The 19,860-nt window shown below is 41.2% G+C and overlaps 4 protein-coding genes across 4 annotated transcripts; 3 read left to right on the forward strand and 1 right to left on the reverse strand.

Moving 5' to 3' along the window:
- The first annotated feature begins 212 nt into the window (after window positions 1-212).
- LOC106659442 (axoneme-associated protein mst101(2)-like) lies at window positions 213-2,928 on the forward strand. Its single transcript, XM_014382014.2, has 6 exons — window positions 213-320; window positions 422-557; window positions 624-944; window positions 1,018-1,855; window positions 1,937-2,247; window positions 2,319-2,928. Exons 1-6 carry the CDS (start codon window positions 229-231, stop codon window positions 2,907-2,909), a joined length of 2,289 nt encoding a protein of 762 aa, XP_014237500.1. The 5' UTR covers window positions 213-228; the 3' UTR covers window positions 2,910-2,928.
- A 282-nt stretch (window positions 2,929-3,210) lies between these two features.
- Window positions 3,211-5,351, forward strand: LOC106659443 (esterase E4-like). Its single transcript, XM_014382015.2, has 5 exons — window positions 3,211-3,454; window positions 3,534-4,386; window positions 4,449-4,642; window positions 4,712-4,859; window positions 4,927-5,351. The coding sequence occupies exons 1-5, from the start codon at window positions 3,233-3,235 to the stop codon at window positions 5,235-5,237; spliced, it is 1,728 nt and encodes a 575-aa protein (XP_014237501.1). The 5' UTR covers window positions 3,211-3,232; the 3' UTR covers window positions 5,238-5,351.
- A 2,257-nt stretch (window positions 5,352-7,608) lies between these two features.
- On the forward strand, window positions 7,609-10,122 carry LOC106659431 (putative ankyrin repeat protein RF_0381). Its single transcript, XM_014381995.1, has 2 exons — window positions 7,609-9,474; window positions 9,536-10,122. The coding sequence occupies exons 1-2, from the start codon at window positions 7,815-7,817 to the stop codon at window positions 10,087-10,089; spliced, it is 2,214 nt and encodes a 737-aa protein (XP_014237481.1). The 5' UTR covers window positions 7,609-7,814; the 3' UTR covers window positions 10,090-10,122.
- A 6,976-nt stretch (window positions 10,123-17,098) lies between these two features.
- LOC106659439 (SUN domain-containing protein 1-like) lies at window positions 17,099-19,636 on the reverse strand. Its single transcript, XM_014382004.2, has 6 exons — window positions 19,425-19,636; window positions 18,959-19,368; window positions 18,726-18,889; window positions 17,948-18,649; window positions 17,777-17,869; window positions 17,099-17,699 (listed from the first exon to the last, which is right to left on the reverse strand). Exons 1-6 carry the CDS (start codon window positions 19,493-19,495, stop codon window positions 17,577-17,579), a joined length of 1,563 nt encoding a protein of 520 aa, XP_014237490.1. The 5' UTR covers window positions 19,496-19,636; the 3' UTR covers window positions 17,099-17,576.
- Between the last annotated feature and the right edge of the window lie 224 nt (window positions 19,637-19,860).

Here is a 19,860-nt window from a genome sequence, read left to right on the forward strand (position 1 = left end):
AACGATAATAAATTCTTTTCTGAATCTTATCTGTTTCTTTTTTTTTTTTTTTTTTTGTTTATTGAAAGCTACATTCACACCGAATTTGTTCTCATAACCAATCTTTTGGCCGCAAAATTATTACGCATACATTTTGGCTCTAAATTTTGAAGAAAAAAAAACAAAAATAATTAAAAACTGAACGGTTTTTATACACAAAAAAATAGAAAAAGTAGTAAATAAAAGGAGATGCCGCCGGTCGCTAAATCCGTGGGTGCCGCCGCCGCCGTCGAGCAGGAGGCGAAAAACGACGTGCCGCTCAATCCGTCCGGCAAGATAAGGTACAATTGTTGTTTATACTCGCCTCGATTATGTCACACACGATAAACGGATATAAACGACGATGACGTGATTCGTTATCTTTTTTTTTTGTCGTTCACAGAAAAGCAGCGCCGGACACATCCAGCCAGAGGGTCAAGCTGCGAAACTGGCTGAAAACGTCCGAAGACTGGGCGAGATTTCGAGCTTGGGCCAAGATCAACGCGAAGCCGAAAAAATGCCCCGAACCCGAGCCAATCGTAGGATCGCGGAAAAAGATGTTCATCTTGCATAGATTCTAACTTTGTTCTCTGTGACGAATACAGATCCGACCAGCCGTACCGATAACTCAACTGAAGCCTCGAATCGTCAGTCTGGCGCGTCCTCGCAAGGGGCCGAATCAGCACTGCATCGCTCGGGCCATCGCCCAGGCCGCCCTCAAAGCCAAAGCGAGTCGTCGGCTCAAGTGGCTCGCGGTGCCTCGCATCAAGATCAGCAAAGGCTGCAAAAAATTGGGCGGCGTGAAGCCCAAGGCGCTCGAGTACGAGCCCACGGAGCGAATACTCGATCTGAGCAAGCCGAAATTGAGGCCGTCCGAGGGTTGCAGGGAGGAGGTAGAAAGATGCTACGACGACGAGGCTCCACCGGTACGATTTCGCGCGTGATTCTATTAATCGATTACTGACTTGGAGTTTTTTTTTTGTTATTGCGTCGCAGTAGCTGTCGGAATGGATGGAATTTTTGGCTCTGCCCGATTACCGGAAGCTGATGTGCCAAGACTCGGACTGCGCCGCGGAGATGAAGCAGAAAATCTTGGACGCTCTGAAGAATCACGGCAGACAGGCGCTCAAGGAGCAGAGGAAGAGACGCGCCGAGGAGAGACGCAAGGCCGAGGAGCTGAGAAGGAAGTTGGAGGAGGAGGCCAGACTGAAGGCCGAGGCCGAGGCCCAAGCGGCCGGTGGGGCGAGCAAGAAGGCTGGAAACCGATGCGAGGACAAGTCGAAGGATCAGAAGCCGAAATGCGTCGGGGTGGAGGAGATGCAGAGTCCGGACGCTGGCGCCGGTGGCGGTGGATTGTGCAGCAGAAATCAAGACGGTGCCATGACGTGCAGCAGAAAAGAGCCGGTCTGCGAGAAAAAGACAATGAATCCAAAGCCCAAAGAGGCTGGAGCAGCCGCGGATCCCACGTGTCCGCTCGTGCGCAACGAGGCCGGCGAGAAAGCCGAAAAGTGCAAGGAGATGAAGAGGAGGCTGATGGAGTCGGCGGAGCAGCAGCAGGCGGCTCAAGGAGACGAAATCGGCGCGGCCTGCGACAGACTCGGCGCGGGGAAAGGCGGCAAAGGAGGTGCCAACGGAGAGGACGGCAGCGGCGGCAAGAAAGAGTGCCTGAATCTCAAGTGGAAGAAGAAGATCAAGTCGCTGCCGGATCCGCCGGTCATCGACGAGGAGTACCGCGAGAAGAGATTCTGGGAGAAGAACGCCTGGCGCTTCGAGGACACGTGCAAGATGTGCACCGAGTTCCCGAGGACGATCAGCAAGGCGGCTCTGGCCTATCAAGGTAACTTATAATTTTAAATAAATCGACGCCTCGAGCGAGAAAATAATTTCGAGATGTAATTTTGGTCGCGTTGGCACGCAGCCACCGAGGACATCAATCGAATGGCCCAGCCCAAGGAGTACCCGGACTCGGACTGTCGCGATCCTTACAAGATCAAGGAGGCGGCCCTCAAGGCCTGCTCGACGCCGGACATCGAGCGCATGGCCAGGCCCAAGGAGTATCCGGCCGCCGACTGCCGAGATCCCTACACGATCCCGGAGTCGGCTCTGAACGCCCCCACGACGCCGCTGTACGAGAGACTGGCCATACCCAAGTATCAGTGCGAGCCCGTGGAGAGATACCCGCCGCCGAGGGAGACGGACGAGTACGGACGATATCTGTTTCCGAAACCGGTAATGATTTCAGAAGAGCTGGAGAGGCTTCACTTTTTACTGGTGTTAAACGTTTATTTTCCTCTTTGAAGTGTTACGGTAGAAATTTGCCACCGAGACGACCTCTACCACCCGAGCCCTGCCCCAAGTGTTGGCGTAAGAAGGACCAGGAGGAAGCGGAAAGGAGGGAGAACGAAGAAAATGACGAGGCCGACGCCGCTGCTGCCGATGCAGCTTCTACCGCTCCTTCGAAGAAAGGGGCGAAGGGGGCGGCCGAAGCCCAAGCCGAAGCTCCAGCCGATGACGAGGCTGCGTCGTCCAAGTCGCAGGAGTGCAAGAAAGAGAAGAAGACGGTGTGCAAGCCCATCGCTAAAATAGCTTTCGAGAATACGATAGATCCGGCGCTGGATCCGATCGGTGCCAAACGACAACGCCTAGAGAGAAAGCGGTGGAAGGAGCTCGTGGAGGAGGAGAAGAAGCGGAAGGAGGCCGAGACTCGGGCGGCCAAAGAGGCCGAGATGGCCGCGGAAGAACAACCCGACGGTGCGGCAAAAGACGACGCAAAGGATGCGAAGGAAGAGAAGGCTGGAAAGAACGCGAAGGACGATAAGAGCAAGAAGGACGAAAAGGAGCCTAAGGGTGGAAAGGACGACAAGGCGTCGAAAAAAGAAAAAAAAGATTAATCTAAGTACGATAAAAAACATACAGAGAATAAAGAGAATAAAGCATAATATCGTGTGTCTGACAAAATTGTATTATTTTTACGATTGTGCTGTATCGGTCGTGTTTGCGTTAGGCGTATATAATATGCGCTTTTCACGACATAACTGCACAACGATAACCGCCAGAATCGCGGCGATACGTTTTTTTATATGCACACACACGAATGATCGCGGTGATCACGCGCGCGGATCAATTTTGCAAATCGCTCGCGACCTCGTGACGCCGAGATAATGCGCGAATTTCACAGTGCAGCGCGTTCAGTCGACCCGAGAGCACACAACCGATGCTTCTTCGCTCGTCCTTCGTTATCTCGATAATATTGCTCGCGACGCGATGTTTCGTCCTCGCGATCGAGAATGCCACTACTGCTACTGTCGTTACGTTGCGTACGAGACTCGGTACGATTACGGGTACTACGATGACGACGAGCAACGACGGAAAAGCGATCTACGCCTTTCGCGGGCTGCCCTACGCGGAGCCACCGACTGGACGGCAAAGATTCAAAGTAATTGTATATACATGCCAAAGGGTGAAATCAATTATTAATATCGTGCGTATCATGAGTGTAAATTGCGATGTTGCAGCCGCCTCAAGCGGTGAAGCCGTGGGGCGATCGTGTACTCGACGCTACCCAAGAGGGCCCGGCTTGTCCGCAAGCCATCGGCATCAACATGTCGGAGGACTGCCTCGTCCTCAACGTGTACACCAAGCAATTGAATCCCGATGGTGCTGTTAAGCAGCTCTCGCCCGTCGTCGTGTTCATTCACCCGGGCGGAATGTATCAAAAGTCCAGTCAGAGTTTCGTCTTCGGCCCGGGCTATCTGCTCGAACGCGACCTCGTGCTCGTCACCATCAACTACCGCCTGGCCACTCTCGGCCTCGCGAGCACCAACGAGGCCCGTTTTCCGGGTAATCTCAGCTTCAAGGACGTCGTGTGCGCCCTCGAGTGGGTGCGCGATCAAATTGTCTCCTTCACTGGTGACCCCGGCTCGGTAACCGTTACGGGTCAGAGCGCCGGCTCGAGGATCATCACCATGCTGATGGTGTCCCCGATGGCGCGCGGACTGTTTCATCGAGCCATAGCCATGAGCGGAAGCTTGATAACTCCGATATCACCGCGCGCGGGTCAGCGCGAGCTCGTCCTGAAACAGGCCAGATTGTTGCAGTGCCCGACCAGTCGACGCAGCGACGACGACCGGATGTACAGGTGCCTGATGAGTCGACCCGCGGAGCTCTACGGCTCGACCGTGGAGTCGTTCATGGAGTGGCAGGGAAATCCCACGACCATCTGGTATCCGACGATCGAGCCCAGCGACACGCCGCTGGAGCAGAGATTTCTTCTGGAAGAGCCACAAGTGTCGATGCTCAAGGGCGATATACACAACGTGCCGCTCGTCATTGGCATTACTCTGGACGAGTTCAAGTTCAAAGCTTTTCGTGAGTGCGTAATACGAGTCTTTTATCGCAAATTGATCATTTTTATGAATATCCAAGTACAGCTGGATCGTCGGAATCGCTCTTGAAAAACGACTCGATGTTCAAAGTGTTGGCCAAAAATTGGTACGAGCTGGCGCCCATCGCCTTTCAGTACGAACGCGGCACGGCACGCTCGAGGTGGATCAGCGACAAGCTACTGGATTACTACTTCAAGAATCAAACCATCAGCTATCAGAATGCCGATGCTCTTGGGCAGGTTTGTTTCACTACCAACATAAGTGAGATAGATATTTTCTCACGTGATTTTTTGTTTCCTTCTTTACAGCTGTACGTTGACGCGATCGTGCACTTTCCCGTATACCGTACGGCCAATTTGATAGCTCGAAATTCGGCGGCTCCGGTTTATTACTACGTGTTCACTTATCAGGGCCCCTACAGCATCTACAGGTGGCCGGACACCAAAAAACCCAAAGGTATACCTTATAAACATTCAATTATTCAAACAAGCGTGAAAAAAAATCGGTAAAAATTTTTTTTTAGGAGGAATAGCCCATGGAGACGATCTGCAATATCTTTTCACGACGACGAATTGCATCTACTACGCCAACGCCGAATTTCCAGCTTACAATCGCACCGATCCGCCCTACCTTTACGTCAGGCGCTTGACATCGATGTGGGAGAGTTTTGCAAAGGGCGGAGATCCACTGCCCAAGGATGTTTTTGGGAATATTACTTGGGAGCGTTACGAGGAGGGTAACAAATATTACATAGAGTTTAGCGAAGATGTCACGCTTAAGAGAGATTTCCACAGAGAGACGATGCTTTTTTGGGATAGCTTGTTTCCTATTTGAGTATTTAATTGTAGAAAAAAATGTGCTGAATCCTAGAGCTGATCTCAAATTATGAAAGTACAAATATTATTAAAAACTACTGTCGAAACATCGGCAAAGAGCTTTCTCTTTAAATGTAATTATTCGCTATTTTTGTGTATAAATAGTATATTACGTTCCTAGATACGAACTTGATTGATTAAAGTATTAATTAATATTTACTGATTGAACTTCAATCAGTGCACGTGCTAATCGACCTCGGTTTCGCCTCGGTCGCTTATTTGACGTGCCCTGGGACTTCTCTATTTTTCCCGGCCTAGGGCAGTAATATACTATTACGAGCACGGACAGTAGTGGAAAGAAATTATCATACAAATTGTAGACACAATAAGTTTAATGTAAGAACGCACAAACATGCGACGTTTGAAGAGGTGATAGCGAGCTATTCGAAAGTCTGCAGTTTTCGCCCCTTCGATTCTCGTGGTCAACAAGTGACTACGAAATCAACACGTTGGCCTCTCGAAAGTTTAGTATAAAGAATGACCAATAAGCGGGCCCGGGACAGATTGAATCGTACGGTTGGTTCGATACACGGACGAACGTTTACACGCACTCGGTCGAATTGAAAAATAATTATCGAATTGAACTTACGAGTCGAAGCTTGTAAAAGGGGTTAATGTAAACTTGGGATTTTTTAATCTATAAAGCAAGTGCCGAAGATATTTATTAGTTCGCGCGACACGAATTAATTGCACTCGAAATCACCGCCTTCGCTCGCTCGCCTCTTCTATTCAGCGAAACGGCACCCGTTAACGTCGATACGTCGAAAACGTAGATGGGTGCCATCGAAGTCTGACAACCTGGGCCAGCAGTTCCGAGTCAAGCCCTGTAACGTTGCGATCGGAAAGCTCGAGACAGCATCAACGAGCAGAAAATCAGTATTGGCATTTAAATGCACACTTTGATTTATTACGATTTAAAGTCTTTGCTTAACAATAATTCGTAGCTTACTGCTTATGGCGACACTGAGTTCTTTTACGGCGTTGGTATCTCGTTGTGTGTAGGCTGCTATTATAGAGTTGAAAGACGCTCTTGCTGCTGCAGAGTTGAAGGCTGTTCTTCGCTGAATTGGTATGGCCCAACGCCTGCTGATCGGTAGTACTTTTGATGACACTCTTAGCTTCCAGAGCTAGCCGATATTTAGATGAACTATTTTTCACCGCACTTCAATTCACTTGCGAACACTTGATACACAATTACGATCGCGCAGAGCTTCGCCCTCGTTAATGGTTGCAATTCGTATGACCCCCTCTTTAGCTCAGGAGCTTCTTTCTATACTGTCAGTTTTTCATACTTATTCGTCAACATGTTTTCAATATGTTTTCACCCCTTGCTTACTGAAAATCAGAGTAAGGCGCATATCAGTTATTTTTTTAGTAATTCGCCGAATTATATTGCTTAATTGTTGCGTCTGAGACCTGTTATTGTACATGTTGGTTGTCACATAGTCATGCCCTTCAACAATTTCCATTGCAGTCATACTTTTCCGCGCATGCCATTATACGTTTAATTTCGTACACCAATACTATACAGTGGTTACACATCCGTGCGCTCACTCACACAGTGCCGCGAACGCTCATACGCGCGAGCACTCATACAGCGTTGCGCTTGCCTATAATGCGTGTGAGCACTCATACTGTGGCGCGCTCGCCTGTTCGTGTAGGCACTGTGTTCATTCATACCTCTATACCTTTTTATCTGAACGTATTGCTGTACTATCTTATATACTGCTTTCGACGCGTGTCTTTTTGAAAGCCATGAATTATATGCTGATCATTGTACGAGGCATTTATTTTAGAGAATGATCTACAGATCATAATGATCATAACAAAGTGGACATCGTATAATATTTTCAAAAAACATTATAGTGTATTAGATATCTTTATCGTACCAATAACATCGAAATAAACCTATCGTAGAAATAAATTATATTATTTAAAAGCATAATAATGCCTACACTTGTAACTATAAAATTATGTACATTTTCAAAAATATTTTTAAATATATGCACCAATTGGAAAGTTATTTACACAAATCCTTGAGAAATTTTATTTAAGTGAATTTATGCCTTAAATAATTTGAAGTTTCATGTGTAGAAAAATTAAATTTTTTTAAGCCCCGAGTAAAAATTATGTTCGTGAGATATTGCTATTTTAAAAGTACAGTTTTTTATCTATCTAAACCCCCCGAAAAATAGTAAATTCAACAACCGATAATAGTAACGCCAATAGCGTTAAATTTCGTGCCTTGCGTCATAATTACGTCTCCGTTTTTTCCCCGCTCGATGACTCAGCGGGGAAAAAACGTCACTCGCCGGTATCATGCTTGTACTCTGCGAGCATCGTGTGCGAAGCAGACAATCGTTGCAAATCACTGGACTGGAGTAGGTTATGAAAGTGTGAGCTCGCAGCTGTTCGTTGAATTGAAGCAAAAATTATATGAAATAAAGAGTGTGAATACAAGTCGATAAATTTATTCAATAAGTGGTGCGTTTTAAAGGAAGTGGAGCCACTGCGAAGTTTAAATGGTTGATTTAAAATGAGTGCCAGTAAAAAACAGAAAATGTCACACAGTCCTCTGGGAGAAAGTAGAGAAGAAAAACGAAATCGGTTCATTAAAATCTTTATAGAGAAAGAAGATTGGCAGGAGGAAGATCTACTAGGATTCATCGTCGATGAATTTGATGGCAATGTCGAGGATGTCAACTGGATTTTAAAAACTGCTGTAGAAAGCAAATCGTGGACTTACAATATCGTCGAAGTACTCATGAAAAATGGCACAGAGTTGCAAGTACTCAACAACTTGGGTCAAACGGCAATTCATATTGCGGCGATGAACGATCAATCTCATAGTATTATTGATGAATTATTAAATTATATTGGGGACGAAAATCTTAGTGACCATCAAGGATTCACGTATTTTCACGTAGCATGTATGTATGGGTGTAATGAATTGGTGCAGAAATACATTGATCAAGGTGTGGATATCAATCTAACGTTCTATAAAGATGGACGTAAAGAATCTCCATTGTCGTTATGCATCGAAAATGAACTGTGTCAAACGTTAGAATTACTACTGGACAGTGGTGCTGATCTTAAATCGTTAGATGACTGGAATAAGGAGCCTTTGAGTTGTCTTAAACGCATTAAAAGAGATACTGCAAAAAAAGATTATTGTGTGTGGAAAATTATAACTAATCATTATTTCGAGAAACTCCTAAAAGGTGAAAAAGATTCAGCGTTACTTGAAAATCGCAGCGATAGTGAAGGATTTACATATTTACACGCAGCCTGTTTGTCTGGCAACATCGAGATGGTGCAGAAATTTATTCATCAAAAAAACAATCTTGATCTTATTTGGCGTTTAGCGGATGGCACCAAAGAATCACCATTGACTCTAGCTACAGAATTTAAAAGAATCAAAATACTAGAGATGCTTTTGGAAAACGGGGCTGATCCAAACATGAAAGACTTGGGGAAAAATCCATTGCACGTATTCTTTAAGTTTTTTCTAGATGAAGGAGTAGACTCGAGCCTACTTGATCTTCTTATCAGTTACAACTGCGACGTGAATGAAAAAGACAATGACGGTAGAAGTCCGTTGTTTCTTTGCTTCGAAAATTGCAACGAGCAATATAATTGCTGCGATCCTCAACCATGGGCACCCTGGAGAGTATCCAAGTTATTTAGTGATCGTGAAAACTTAGAAACTCTACTCAAAAATAAAGCTGACGCAAACGAAGTATTTGAAAACGGCCAGTCGATACTCCACTTGTTTATTAAGTCCGATATATGTCGATTGAGTAAGATAGACGTGGTTTTTGGTAACCAACAAAATACAGTAGGTATCGAGCTAATCAAAACACTCTTGAAATATGGAGCTGATGTGAACGTGAAAGATGATAATGGTGAATCACCTCTTCACTTGGCCGTTTTAAGCTGTAACTTTGAAGTGGTTGAGGTACTTTTGGCACATGGAGCCGACGTGCAAAGTATTGACTTCTCGAAACTTAATTGGGAATATGATTGGTCTACATCGTGGTTGGACAAAATGATCAAATTTTTCTTAATTCTTCATTGTTTGAATGATAAAGGACATAAAATGAATGAATCAAGCTGTTTGATTGTATTAAAATTTTTGACCAATCAAATTAGTCATAGTGAGCTCATCGAGGAGTGGGAACGAAAATTACTTGTTGGTAAGATATAATAAATCAAACTGTAAGCTACATGTATCTAACACAGTTAATATTGTTTCAGGTTCTTTGACGCAAATCCGTTCGCTACTGACGGATGACAAAGATTTTTTTTTCGCTAATCTAGTACACAAACAGCTTCTAATAGTTGAAAAATATAATAGCTTTATGACAACCGAGATGAAAGATTACCTCAAAGGAGAATTGCAACAGTTGAACCGATTTTGTAGGCTCAAAGAGGAAGATATTCGTAGATTAAATGATGAAGTTTCAATAGAAATTGAAAATTTAAAAAAATTAGAGATAAAAGATGGTGTATTCCTTTGGGATGTTTGCGCATCTATTCCCAAAAAAAGATATCACTTGTTGAAAAATTCAAAGCTCTGGACAGTAATTAAATCAAAAGAATTCGAACACGATTTTAGTTGCATATCTGATGTCATTAAGGGATACATAATCAAATGTTTCATGACAACATTTTTCGTTGACTTTGGATTGAAATATTTAATGTTACTGACGCAGGGTAAACTTCCTATTTTATGTTGCGAAAATCTGATTAAGTATTTGGACAATGAAGATATACTTAATGTATGTCAAGTGTATCTTGAAAAAAATTGACTATTACAAAATAAATATATGATTTACAATTTTTTTGAGAATAGCCTTCTTCCAACGCTCCACTGATAATTCCCATGGATTTGCAATTACACAGGCGTGATCGACCTCTTCTATCTTTTTATCTTTATTCGAAATTTAAAAGGAAAAATTATTCATAGAATTCAATATTTGAAAATTATTCTTTAATTTTTTTTTAATTTGAAGGATTAACTTTGAATTATACATAATTTCGATAACACAGAGGTGCATCACGTGCTAGGCAATTATTCCTCAATTCTTTACAATAGGTATAATTTTACAAATAGTTATAGCGCATATTATTTAGTTCATTGTTTCAAGTCTGAATCGCCATTAAAGCTGTTATGTATGAAATGGTTGTCTTAACAACCTGTGAAAAATTAATGAGGCAATAATATACGAATCATTTTGATGTATTAAGAGGTATACTTACGAATGAAACCATAGGGTAATTGATCGGAAAACCGGGACAAGCCATCAGGCCACAGGGACGCAAGGTTCGAACCATCATCAGTAAGAGTAGAGACCTAACTTTAGGTTTGAATTCATACCAACAAGTACTATAACTATTTGAATTTCACAGAATTAAATTTAACGCAAATTTTTATTAATTATTCTGACTTATATGATATATTAGTACCATGCACTGCAGATATTTTTACTTGAATCTCTAATCTTTTCGCTAAAATAGGAGATAATCATAAGTGCCAAATTACAACACAGAAAAGCCAGTGCCATTTTAAGAAATTGAAGAAACATTTTGTTCTTCAAATGAATAACCATCTACGATAAAATTTTTGTTTTAATAGTTTATTAGGAAGAGGAGTCATTTATTTTTATCCAAATTAATCATTGATCAAAATTCTTTTTAAGTAGTCACGTAAGATTATTTACTTAAATGACAAACTACTAGTTGAACCGTATTACTTGAGATCGTTACTACAAATATTATTATTTCTCTACAGATATTCATTAGCATTATTACTAATTAGCAAAATGATATATTTTTAAAAGTGTGATAGTGCTATTAAATCCATGCGAAACCGTGATTGAAAATGGGCAAAATTTTAAAAATGACACAAAATGATTGTATTGTAAATCCTGCGAAGCTCATGATAGTTACAATGCCGAATACAATTGTAAACATAACAGGCATTGAAAATCTAGTAAGGATCTGAATTAAGCTGCAATAGAGAAATGATCCAGTACGTTGCCGACTTTTTTTCGATTTGAATTAAAAAAAAAAAAAATTATGAAGTGTTCAGAGTAAAAAGTATTGATTTCTTAACTTTATGCAATTATTATGATCGTGAATTTTCTGAATTGTTTTTCTCCAAAACCAGAAATCGTGGGAACAATAATTTGTATATGAGCCTTCAAATATTCCTGATCGGGTTTGTAATGTCTCCAATTCAATGCTACAATAAATATTTTTCTTAATCTATTAAATCAAATCATGTTGAAACTTTTCTATCTGTACCAAATATTTTCAAATTTTTTAGCAGTATAACAGGTAAACACAACAAATGATGATGTTACAGCTGGCACCAATCAAACACATTGTTACCGTACATATTACTCCAAAAATCAAATAAAAATAAAAATATTCTTCTTCATCAATAAAAAAATCATGCGAAAAATGATTTTTGTTCGGTATGTATAACTGGCGTCAGTACCAACAATCCAACTCCAAAATAAGCAGTTAATGCCACACCTGCAATTAATATTATATTTTTCACCTACAGGGAATGAGCAACTTACAAATCTTTAGAGCACGTGATTAGCCTAAACAAAGACGAACATTGAGATTCGCTGTAAGATTTTCTAGCTTTTTACTCCTTGGGTGCAAAAGATACCGTTAAAAACATTTATGACGAAATTGATACTTCAACCCATGTTCTGCTTGTTCATAACGTAAATTTTAAATTTTACAATAGAATTTTTTTATTCTGATTTCAAAATCAAAATAAGCGGATAATTCCACATTGGAAATTCAACACTTACTCTATTTCCCCCTTTTTTTTTAGTCGACAATACAAAATGTTAGTGAAAAATTTGGTAAATGAGTTCAAACTTTTTGTGACCATCTACGCCTAATTTTACTTACACGGCCTCAAAAGATATGAAAAAAAGGAAAAGAAGAATAAGAAAGATAGAAAATTAAAAATATTGTTTTCCTCTCCTTGCCTCTTGATTTTCTAATTTTTGTTGTTTGATTTTAATTTAATTAAGGATAATTTCAACCATTTCCAATTCAGTAATTTAAGTCCACTTTTCAACCTGATCTCATACTTTTAGTACAGCTATTGCTTTATTCGGCCTATAGTAAAATGTAGCTGAAATGAAAATCATAATAATTTAAATTTGATATAATATCACAGTCATAAATGAATAATACTTTAATTTAAAAAAATAAAGAGAATTTTTAATTCGAATTCACAGAATGACGCTGGAAGTAAAGACGCAATTTTTGATTTATGTCATTTTTATTTGTTATAAATTTTAAATTGTAATCGTTTAGTTTTTAATTTTAAAGTTATGTTGGAAAAGAGATATCGTATTTATGATATTAAAATTTATGTTTATTGATGCATTTGATGTGGGAGATAAACGTATCTGAGCGATTCTCACTAACCGTTAAAATTTAAGAAATCGCTATTTACATCGAAATTAAAGTCGTCATCAGGATCAAAGGGTTATATTTCATTCTATAGAGAGTTCTGAAAGTCATCATGTATTTATTGCTTAGTTATCTAACAGATTCTTGATTTAAAATGATTTCAAATCAAAAATCAAAATTGATTCCTGAATTAAAATGATTTTAAATCAAAAATCAAAATTGATTCGTGAATTAAAATGATTTTAAATTAAAAATCAAAATTGATTCGTGAATTAAAATAATTTTAATTCAAAATCAAATTGATTCGTGAATTAAACTGGATTTAAATTAAAAATTGATTTAAACTTTTACAACCCTGGCCCTCATTAGGCTTTGCGACGAGTTCTTGTACTTGGAAAACAATTTCACGATCGTCAGGGCGTTGCTTCGATCCAGCTCGTATCCTTTTTTCTCGAGACGTTCGATGACGGCTAAGACGCCAGACGCGAGTCTCAATTTAAATTCTATCTGTTTGCTCTCGTACGATGTGAAACACTCGTCGAAATGACTCTCGGTTGGGAGATCGAAGCAAGCCAGATCGGCCCCGCGATCCAGGAGAGCATCGATCACGCGTGGCTTGAGATTCGCCACCGCCCATTGCAGCTATGTACGGTCCCATTCGTCCACGGGGTCGACCTGCACCCCCCGCTCTCGTGCCTCGAGGACGATTTCGAACAACGTGCGGAAGAGTCTCTCCTGCCTCGTTGGCTTGATTCAGATTCGCACCTCTCCTCAGCAGTACCTCGACCAGTCTCGCTTGGCCGAGCCAAGTGCAGCAAACGACGTGCAAATGAGTCCAGCCCTCAGCGTGCCGCTCCTGGATCGGCGCCCTTTTGCAGGAGCACTCGAACGATCTCCGCTTGGCCGCCATGGACCACAGGGTAGTGCAGCGCCAAGACGATCGATTTCTTTCTTTTGGAAAATGTCTCGAAGATCGGGAAGTGCAGTGGTCCAATTTTCTATTAAAGGATGAAGTTCGCAAAGAAATTTGCGTCTCTCTTCCTGAATATTCCAATTGGTCTTTTCACGCAAGCTCGTCAAACTTCTACCATCAGTTCCGCCATGAAAAATTTCGACGTGTTCGTGGTCGGAAGACATATCTCTCGTTCGGCGCACTCACATACACACAATATAATTAATTTAAGATATTTATTCAATTTTTCGCGATGGTCGCTTTTGCTATATAGCTGACACGATCTTTCTACGTTGTTGTTTAGGCTGTAGCGTCGTAAAGTGCACTGACTAGTAGTCAAAACTATACACAAGCCGAGTGCATCGCATCGCGCCCTACTTCGTTAGAATTTTAAATTATTATTTCAAATATTGTAAGGGTACTTTATAAACAGATCAATCAGTATCTTAATAGTAAACAATATGATCATAAACGATTTCGACATCGTCCTTTGACTCATTGATCAAGTCTATTGTGAAAACAAATTAGTTTGAAAGTTGTCTTTCAAGCCACAATATCAAAAGATAAATTTTGCTTATTCAATTTCCATAGCACTAAATAGAAGCATCTAACGTTTAATTCAGACACCAAAATGGATAAAAATGAGAAGCAATCCAAAGAAGTTGTCTGGAAAGATAACTCAAGTAAACAAGACATTGTTGTTTCAGACGACAAACAACATATTTGTGATATTTGCCAGGAGGCATTTACATCAGAATCAAGTATGATAACACATCGAAACACAATTCACAATGATCAGAAAAATTACACATGCGATAAATGTGAGAAGAAATTTGAGTTCCGAAGTCATTTGAGTAGACACCAAATATCAGTACACAAAGGCCACAAAGATTTTAAATGTGACCGCTGAGAGAAAAAATTTGTGAAAAAATCGAGTTTGGTCACGCATCAAAAATTAGTACATAAAGATCGCGAAGATTTAACGTGCAACAAGTGCCAGAAGAAATTTGAAAATGAATCAACTTTATTCAAACATAAAAAAATATTTCACGAAGTTTTCAAAGATTACTTATGTGAAAAGTGCGCCAAGAGATTCGTAAATAAGCATAGTTTGCTCTTGCACATAAAAACAGTCCATGAGGGTTACAAATATATTATGTGCCAGAAGTGCAAAAAGAAAATTGGAAAAAGATCGCCTTTTCCCATGCACATGACAAAAGCCCGTGAAGGTCGTAAAGATTAAGCATGCGATGAATGCGAGAGAAAATTGGGAAAAAAATCGAATTTACTCATACACCAAAAGACAGTGCATGAAGGTCGGAAAGATTTCGCATGTGATACGTGCGAGAAAAAATTTGGAGAACGAAGCACTTTGATCAAACATCAAAAAGTAGTCCACAAAGATCGCAAGGATTATGCATGCGACAATTGCGGCAAGAAATTTGGACAAAAAGTGAGTTTGCTCTTGCACATAACAACCGTCCATGAAGGTCGTAAAGATTACGCATGCCACAAGTGCGAGAAGAAATTTGGACAAAAAAGTAATTTGACCACACATCAAAAAACAGTCCACGAAGATCGCAAAGATTACGTATGCGACAAATGCGAGAAGAAATTTGGACATAAATCGATTTTTCTTTTACACCAAAAAACAATACACGAAGGTCGCAAAGATTATGCATGCGACAAGTGCGAGAAGAAATTTGGACAAAAAAGTAATTTGACTACACATCAAAAAACAGTCCACGAAGATCGCAAAGATTACGTATGCGACAAATGCGAGAAGAAATTTGGACATAAATCGATTTTTCTTTTACACCAAAAAACAATACACGAAGGTCGCAAAGATTATGCATGCGGCAAGTGCGAGAAGAAATTCAAGTAATTTAATAAAACACAAACATACGGTGCATGAAGGTCGCAAAGATTTTGCATGTGACAAATGCGAACGAAAATTCGGATATAAATGTAATTGCACATAAAAGCAGCACACAAAGGTCGCAAAGACTACGATAAGTGCGAGAAAAAAATTCGGGGTCAAAGAAATTAAAAAAAAACATCAAAAAACAGTCCATAAAGGTCGCAAAGATTTTGGTTTTGACAAATACGAGAAGAGATGATGACTGACAATTGTGAATATCTATAGATAATTAAACTCATGTTTTCTAAAATTTAAATAAAAATTGTGTTGAAAGGATTGGGCTTTACTTGTACCTTGGGCGTTCAACTATCATTACATTTTCGTTCACTGGCGCGCTGGTGCTTTATTGTCAAACTAAAAAAAATTGTGCGAACTTTTAATTACAGGTAATCCCCGCTATTCGCGGTTAATTCGTTCCCGAAAAACACCGTGAATACCGAAACCGCGAATACCGAAACAGAATCCCCGTTATTGCGGATAGACCTAATAGTTGACTCATTAACCTCGAATCTACCTGCAATAATGGCAATTTTTTCTCCTTCTCTTATTAGCTCCAAAATCTTGAGCTTTTGACCCAAATCCATCACAGCTTTATTAAAATTATTACTAAACAACCGTGAAGTAAACCGCGAATAAGCGAATCCGACTCCCGCGAATAGCGAAACAATGGCTCAATTAAAGAACCGCGAATACTGAGTACCGCGAATAGCGGGGATTGCCTGTACTACTTTTTGTACATTTTTTGGCTACTTAATTTTTGCGATCAGCAATTCCTGCAATGATTAGATCAATTCGAAGTTTTTTTTACGTCTTGTTTGGAGCTGTGAAAAGGACAACATTTTAGTTGGCTACTGGATTTTTTATAAACCTTCCGTGATAAATGAGGAATTGATCAAACATGCACTAGTGGAAAATTTTCATGCATTGACCGAAAAACTGATTGGTTATGATAATAGTGACGTGATTGCGGTAATAAAAATAAGTTTTTACCGAAAAACTCAACGAGGAAACCATTTAATAATTCAATTTAAACCAAAGAAAGTTGGAAGCTGGACTCAAATTTTATAAAACTTGCACAAGAATATTTTTTAATTTTATGGAGAACATTGAGATGATAGAGTACGAGAGAGTACAAGTAGAACAATGAAAGTTTATTTTCGAACTATAAATTCAAAATTACGCGCTGAAATAGTTATTTATGTAACAAGTGCCCAATAGGCGTTTCTGGGCACGAGTGTGCGGAAAAAGACACGAGTGCCGGCTATGCCGGCACGAGTGGGTGTTTTTTCCGCACACTGTGCGCAAAAAGCTGGGCACGTGTTGCATACAAAATTTTATGCAATAGGAGACGAAAAATACTTTCATTTAAATGAGGCGTTTTACCGCACACCCGTGTCCAAAATGAGGCATTTACCGCACACAAGTGTCCAAAAACGCTTTTTGCGCACTAAAAAATGTGCGAAAAAAGACATTTTTCGTCATACTATTGCATAAATGGATTTTTTTCATTCATAGGATTCCTACTTGATTTAAATATGATGATACCAATTTTCAAAAGGATTCTTTTGTGCCCAGTCTTTAGTTGTCCTGGGATGCAAAACATACCTCAGTTTAAAATTTTAATGTAATTACAGTAATACACTAAAGCAATATTAAAATGTAAAAATGATCAATAATGACTTCGATAAATGAGAACAGATAATGACAATTAAATAATTTATTATAACAGAAGCACAACTGATTAAACTTAGCAAAAAAATCGTGAAAACTGACGATACTAAACAAAATCAAAATTTTTTGAACGGTTTTTTGGGTCCAAAAGAGACCACATCAATAACAAAGCTTTCTTCTAGTCGGAAATTATTTCCGGGAAAACACTCAACAAATTTAACTTTTCACAAAGATTTGATACACATTAGAAATCTTTTTTCAAATCATTATGTGCACAATCAACTGTACGAGTCCCAATTCAATGATCAAGTGTTTGGCACATCGCCATGCACTCGAAATCTGTAAAGGCAGGTGTAATCCGAATTGCCGTGATTGCTGTGTATTTGCAGTCGCACGTACTGATGCATAACCGACGATGTGGTATTATTCTGAAAGAGGAAAAATAATTGTAAAACAGTTTTATACATTCGATGAGCGACGATCAATTTTATCCGCTCAAACTTACTTTTACTGAAAAGTACTGGAGATTGTCATCCAGTTCGAGGAACTGATAGTCTCCGAGATTTTCAGGATTTTCATCGTCCGGCGACACCAAGCCCTAGTCGAAAATAAAATAACATCGCAAGTGTCATCCGTGTACAGCAGCTATTCATGCCCGTCGATCGATCAAACTCACCTCGACGCTGAACTCCCTCGGAGCGCTGGACATGTCGCCGTTGGGCAGATTCAACCTGGGCGCGTGCTCGAGGCTGAAACCCGTCACCCTGACGGGCCGCCACAGTTTCAACAGCAGCCGGCACTGGAAGTCCCGGAAGGCCCAGCACTTGCCCACGTACAGGGGCCCGGCCTGTATCACCAGTCGGGGATTGTTGACGTCGTGCACGTGCACGGGAATGCCGAGAATCGTGAAGACGGCCTTGGGGAAGCCGTGACGGCCGTGGGCGTCGTTGCAGCGGCTCGGCAGCACCGAGACCACCTCGCCGCCCGACGACTCCACCGCGTAGTCGACCCGGGCCGTCTTGTCGGCGCGGTATCGGCTCAATTCTTCCAGGGAGATTCGCTCGACGTCCTGGACGCCGACGACGAGGCTGGAGTCGTTTCGACGATCGATCGAGTCGAGTATTCGCTTCAAGAGTCGGATCACTTCGTCGCGCGTCACGGATTCCCCGAAGTAGGTCGACATCTGACGATCGATCAGTCGTCTCATGATTTCGTCGTTGGTGGGAGCGGTACAGTGATTCTTGAGCTGCTCGAAGATGAGCTTCAGAGTCTGAAATTCAGCTCTGATCGATGTTAAATTTTCGTTATCAAAGTTATCGTTCAGAACTTTGTCCCTCGGTAACTCCTCCAACTTTTGTTTCAAAGCAGCCAGATATACCTGTGAAAACAAATTCCATGGGTAAAAACTGCAGCTCAACCAGATTGGAATAAAAATAAATTGGAAAAAAATGAACTTTTGTTCGAGACTGTTTTTCTCCGATGTTGTCTAAACGCAGCTGCAAATCTTGAAGGACCGCCAACATCTGTGCCGTCTCCGAAATCTGTTGACTGAAACCTGAAGGCTCGGGTTCAACTCCTACGATCGGTGCCGACGCGATGAACGACAAACTCAGATAAGCTATAAAATCATTACAAAATTCTCGTACATAAGTCGACAATAATACACGACGAAAAAACACCCCCTCACCTATCGGCACGACGATCAAGGCACTCAGGAGTTTGTATTTTTCCCGCTGCAACAGCCCGCGCCGCCACTTATCGGCTCTGCTCAGCAGCCACACGTCCAGCAGCAGGACGTTGATGATCATCAGGTAGAGATTTTTCACCAGCTCGGCCGACCATCCTCGCAGATACTTTTGCCACAACGAGCCCTCGTTCAGGCGTTTCTTCAGCAGACTGGTCGTGTAGGCCGACGAGAAACGCGACTTGGCTGCTGCAGGCCTCGTTCTTCTGAAGTAGCCGAGAGTGCAGCAGTGAAAAATAGCGTAGGGCACGCACGACGCGTAACTGCGCACCGATTCTAATCCATTCGCGAATCGAGACTCGCTGTCTCGGTGCTGCAACTGCTCCGTGGTATTCAGTCTTGAGCGACTCGAGCTGAGATGAAAAATGTCGTGAAGAAGGCATAATTTTGATGAAAATCGAACTGGTACCTTCTATTCGGAGCAGCGTCGCGGTTGAACGAGGTGTCGCAACACCTTTTTGGAGAGGAGGAACGACGCATGGTTCACAAATTATTCACTACAAATTTGGACTATTTCGATTCATTTTTATCCTGCGCACACACACGTATTCGATCACGTTCGACGGATCGATCCAACTATCAAAACTGCCTAAAATTTAATCTTGTTTGGGTATCGAAACTACGACGCTGCGTTGATAAGTTTGTGCGTGTGTGTAAACACACTTACGACGAGGATCAGCCTTAGAAATTCTAAGCCGAGTTCGGACAATTGATAACGACTTGAAATATTTGTATAAATTAATTTTTATTCCATCATATTGTTTTATGATAATACAAATGTTGTATGAATGTAAAAAGTACAATATAGAAAATATTCATTTTTGCAATTATCATTTCGACGTTGC

Source organism: Trichogramma pretiosum, unplaced genomic scaffold, assembly GCF_000599845.2.
Source record: "Trichogramma pretiosum strain Unisexual culture from Peru unplaced genomic scaffold, Tpre_2.0 scaffold20, whole genome shotgun sequence".
In the NCBI taxonomy this organism is placed as follows: domain Eukaryota; kingdom Metazoa; phylum Arthropoda; class Insecta; order Hymenoptera; family Trichogrammatidae; genus Trichogramma; species Trichogramma pretiosum.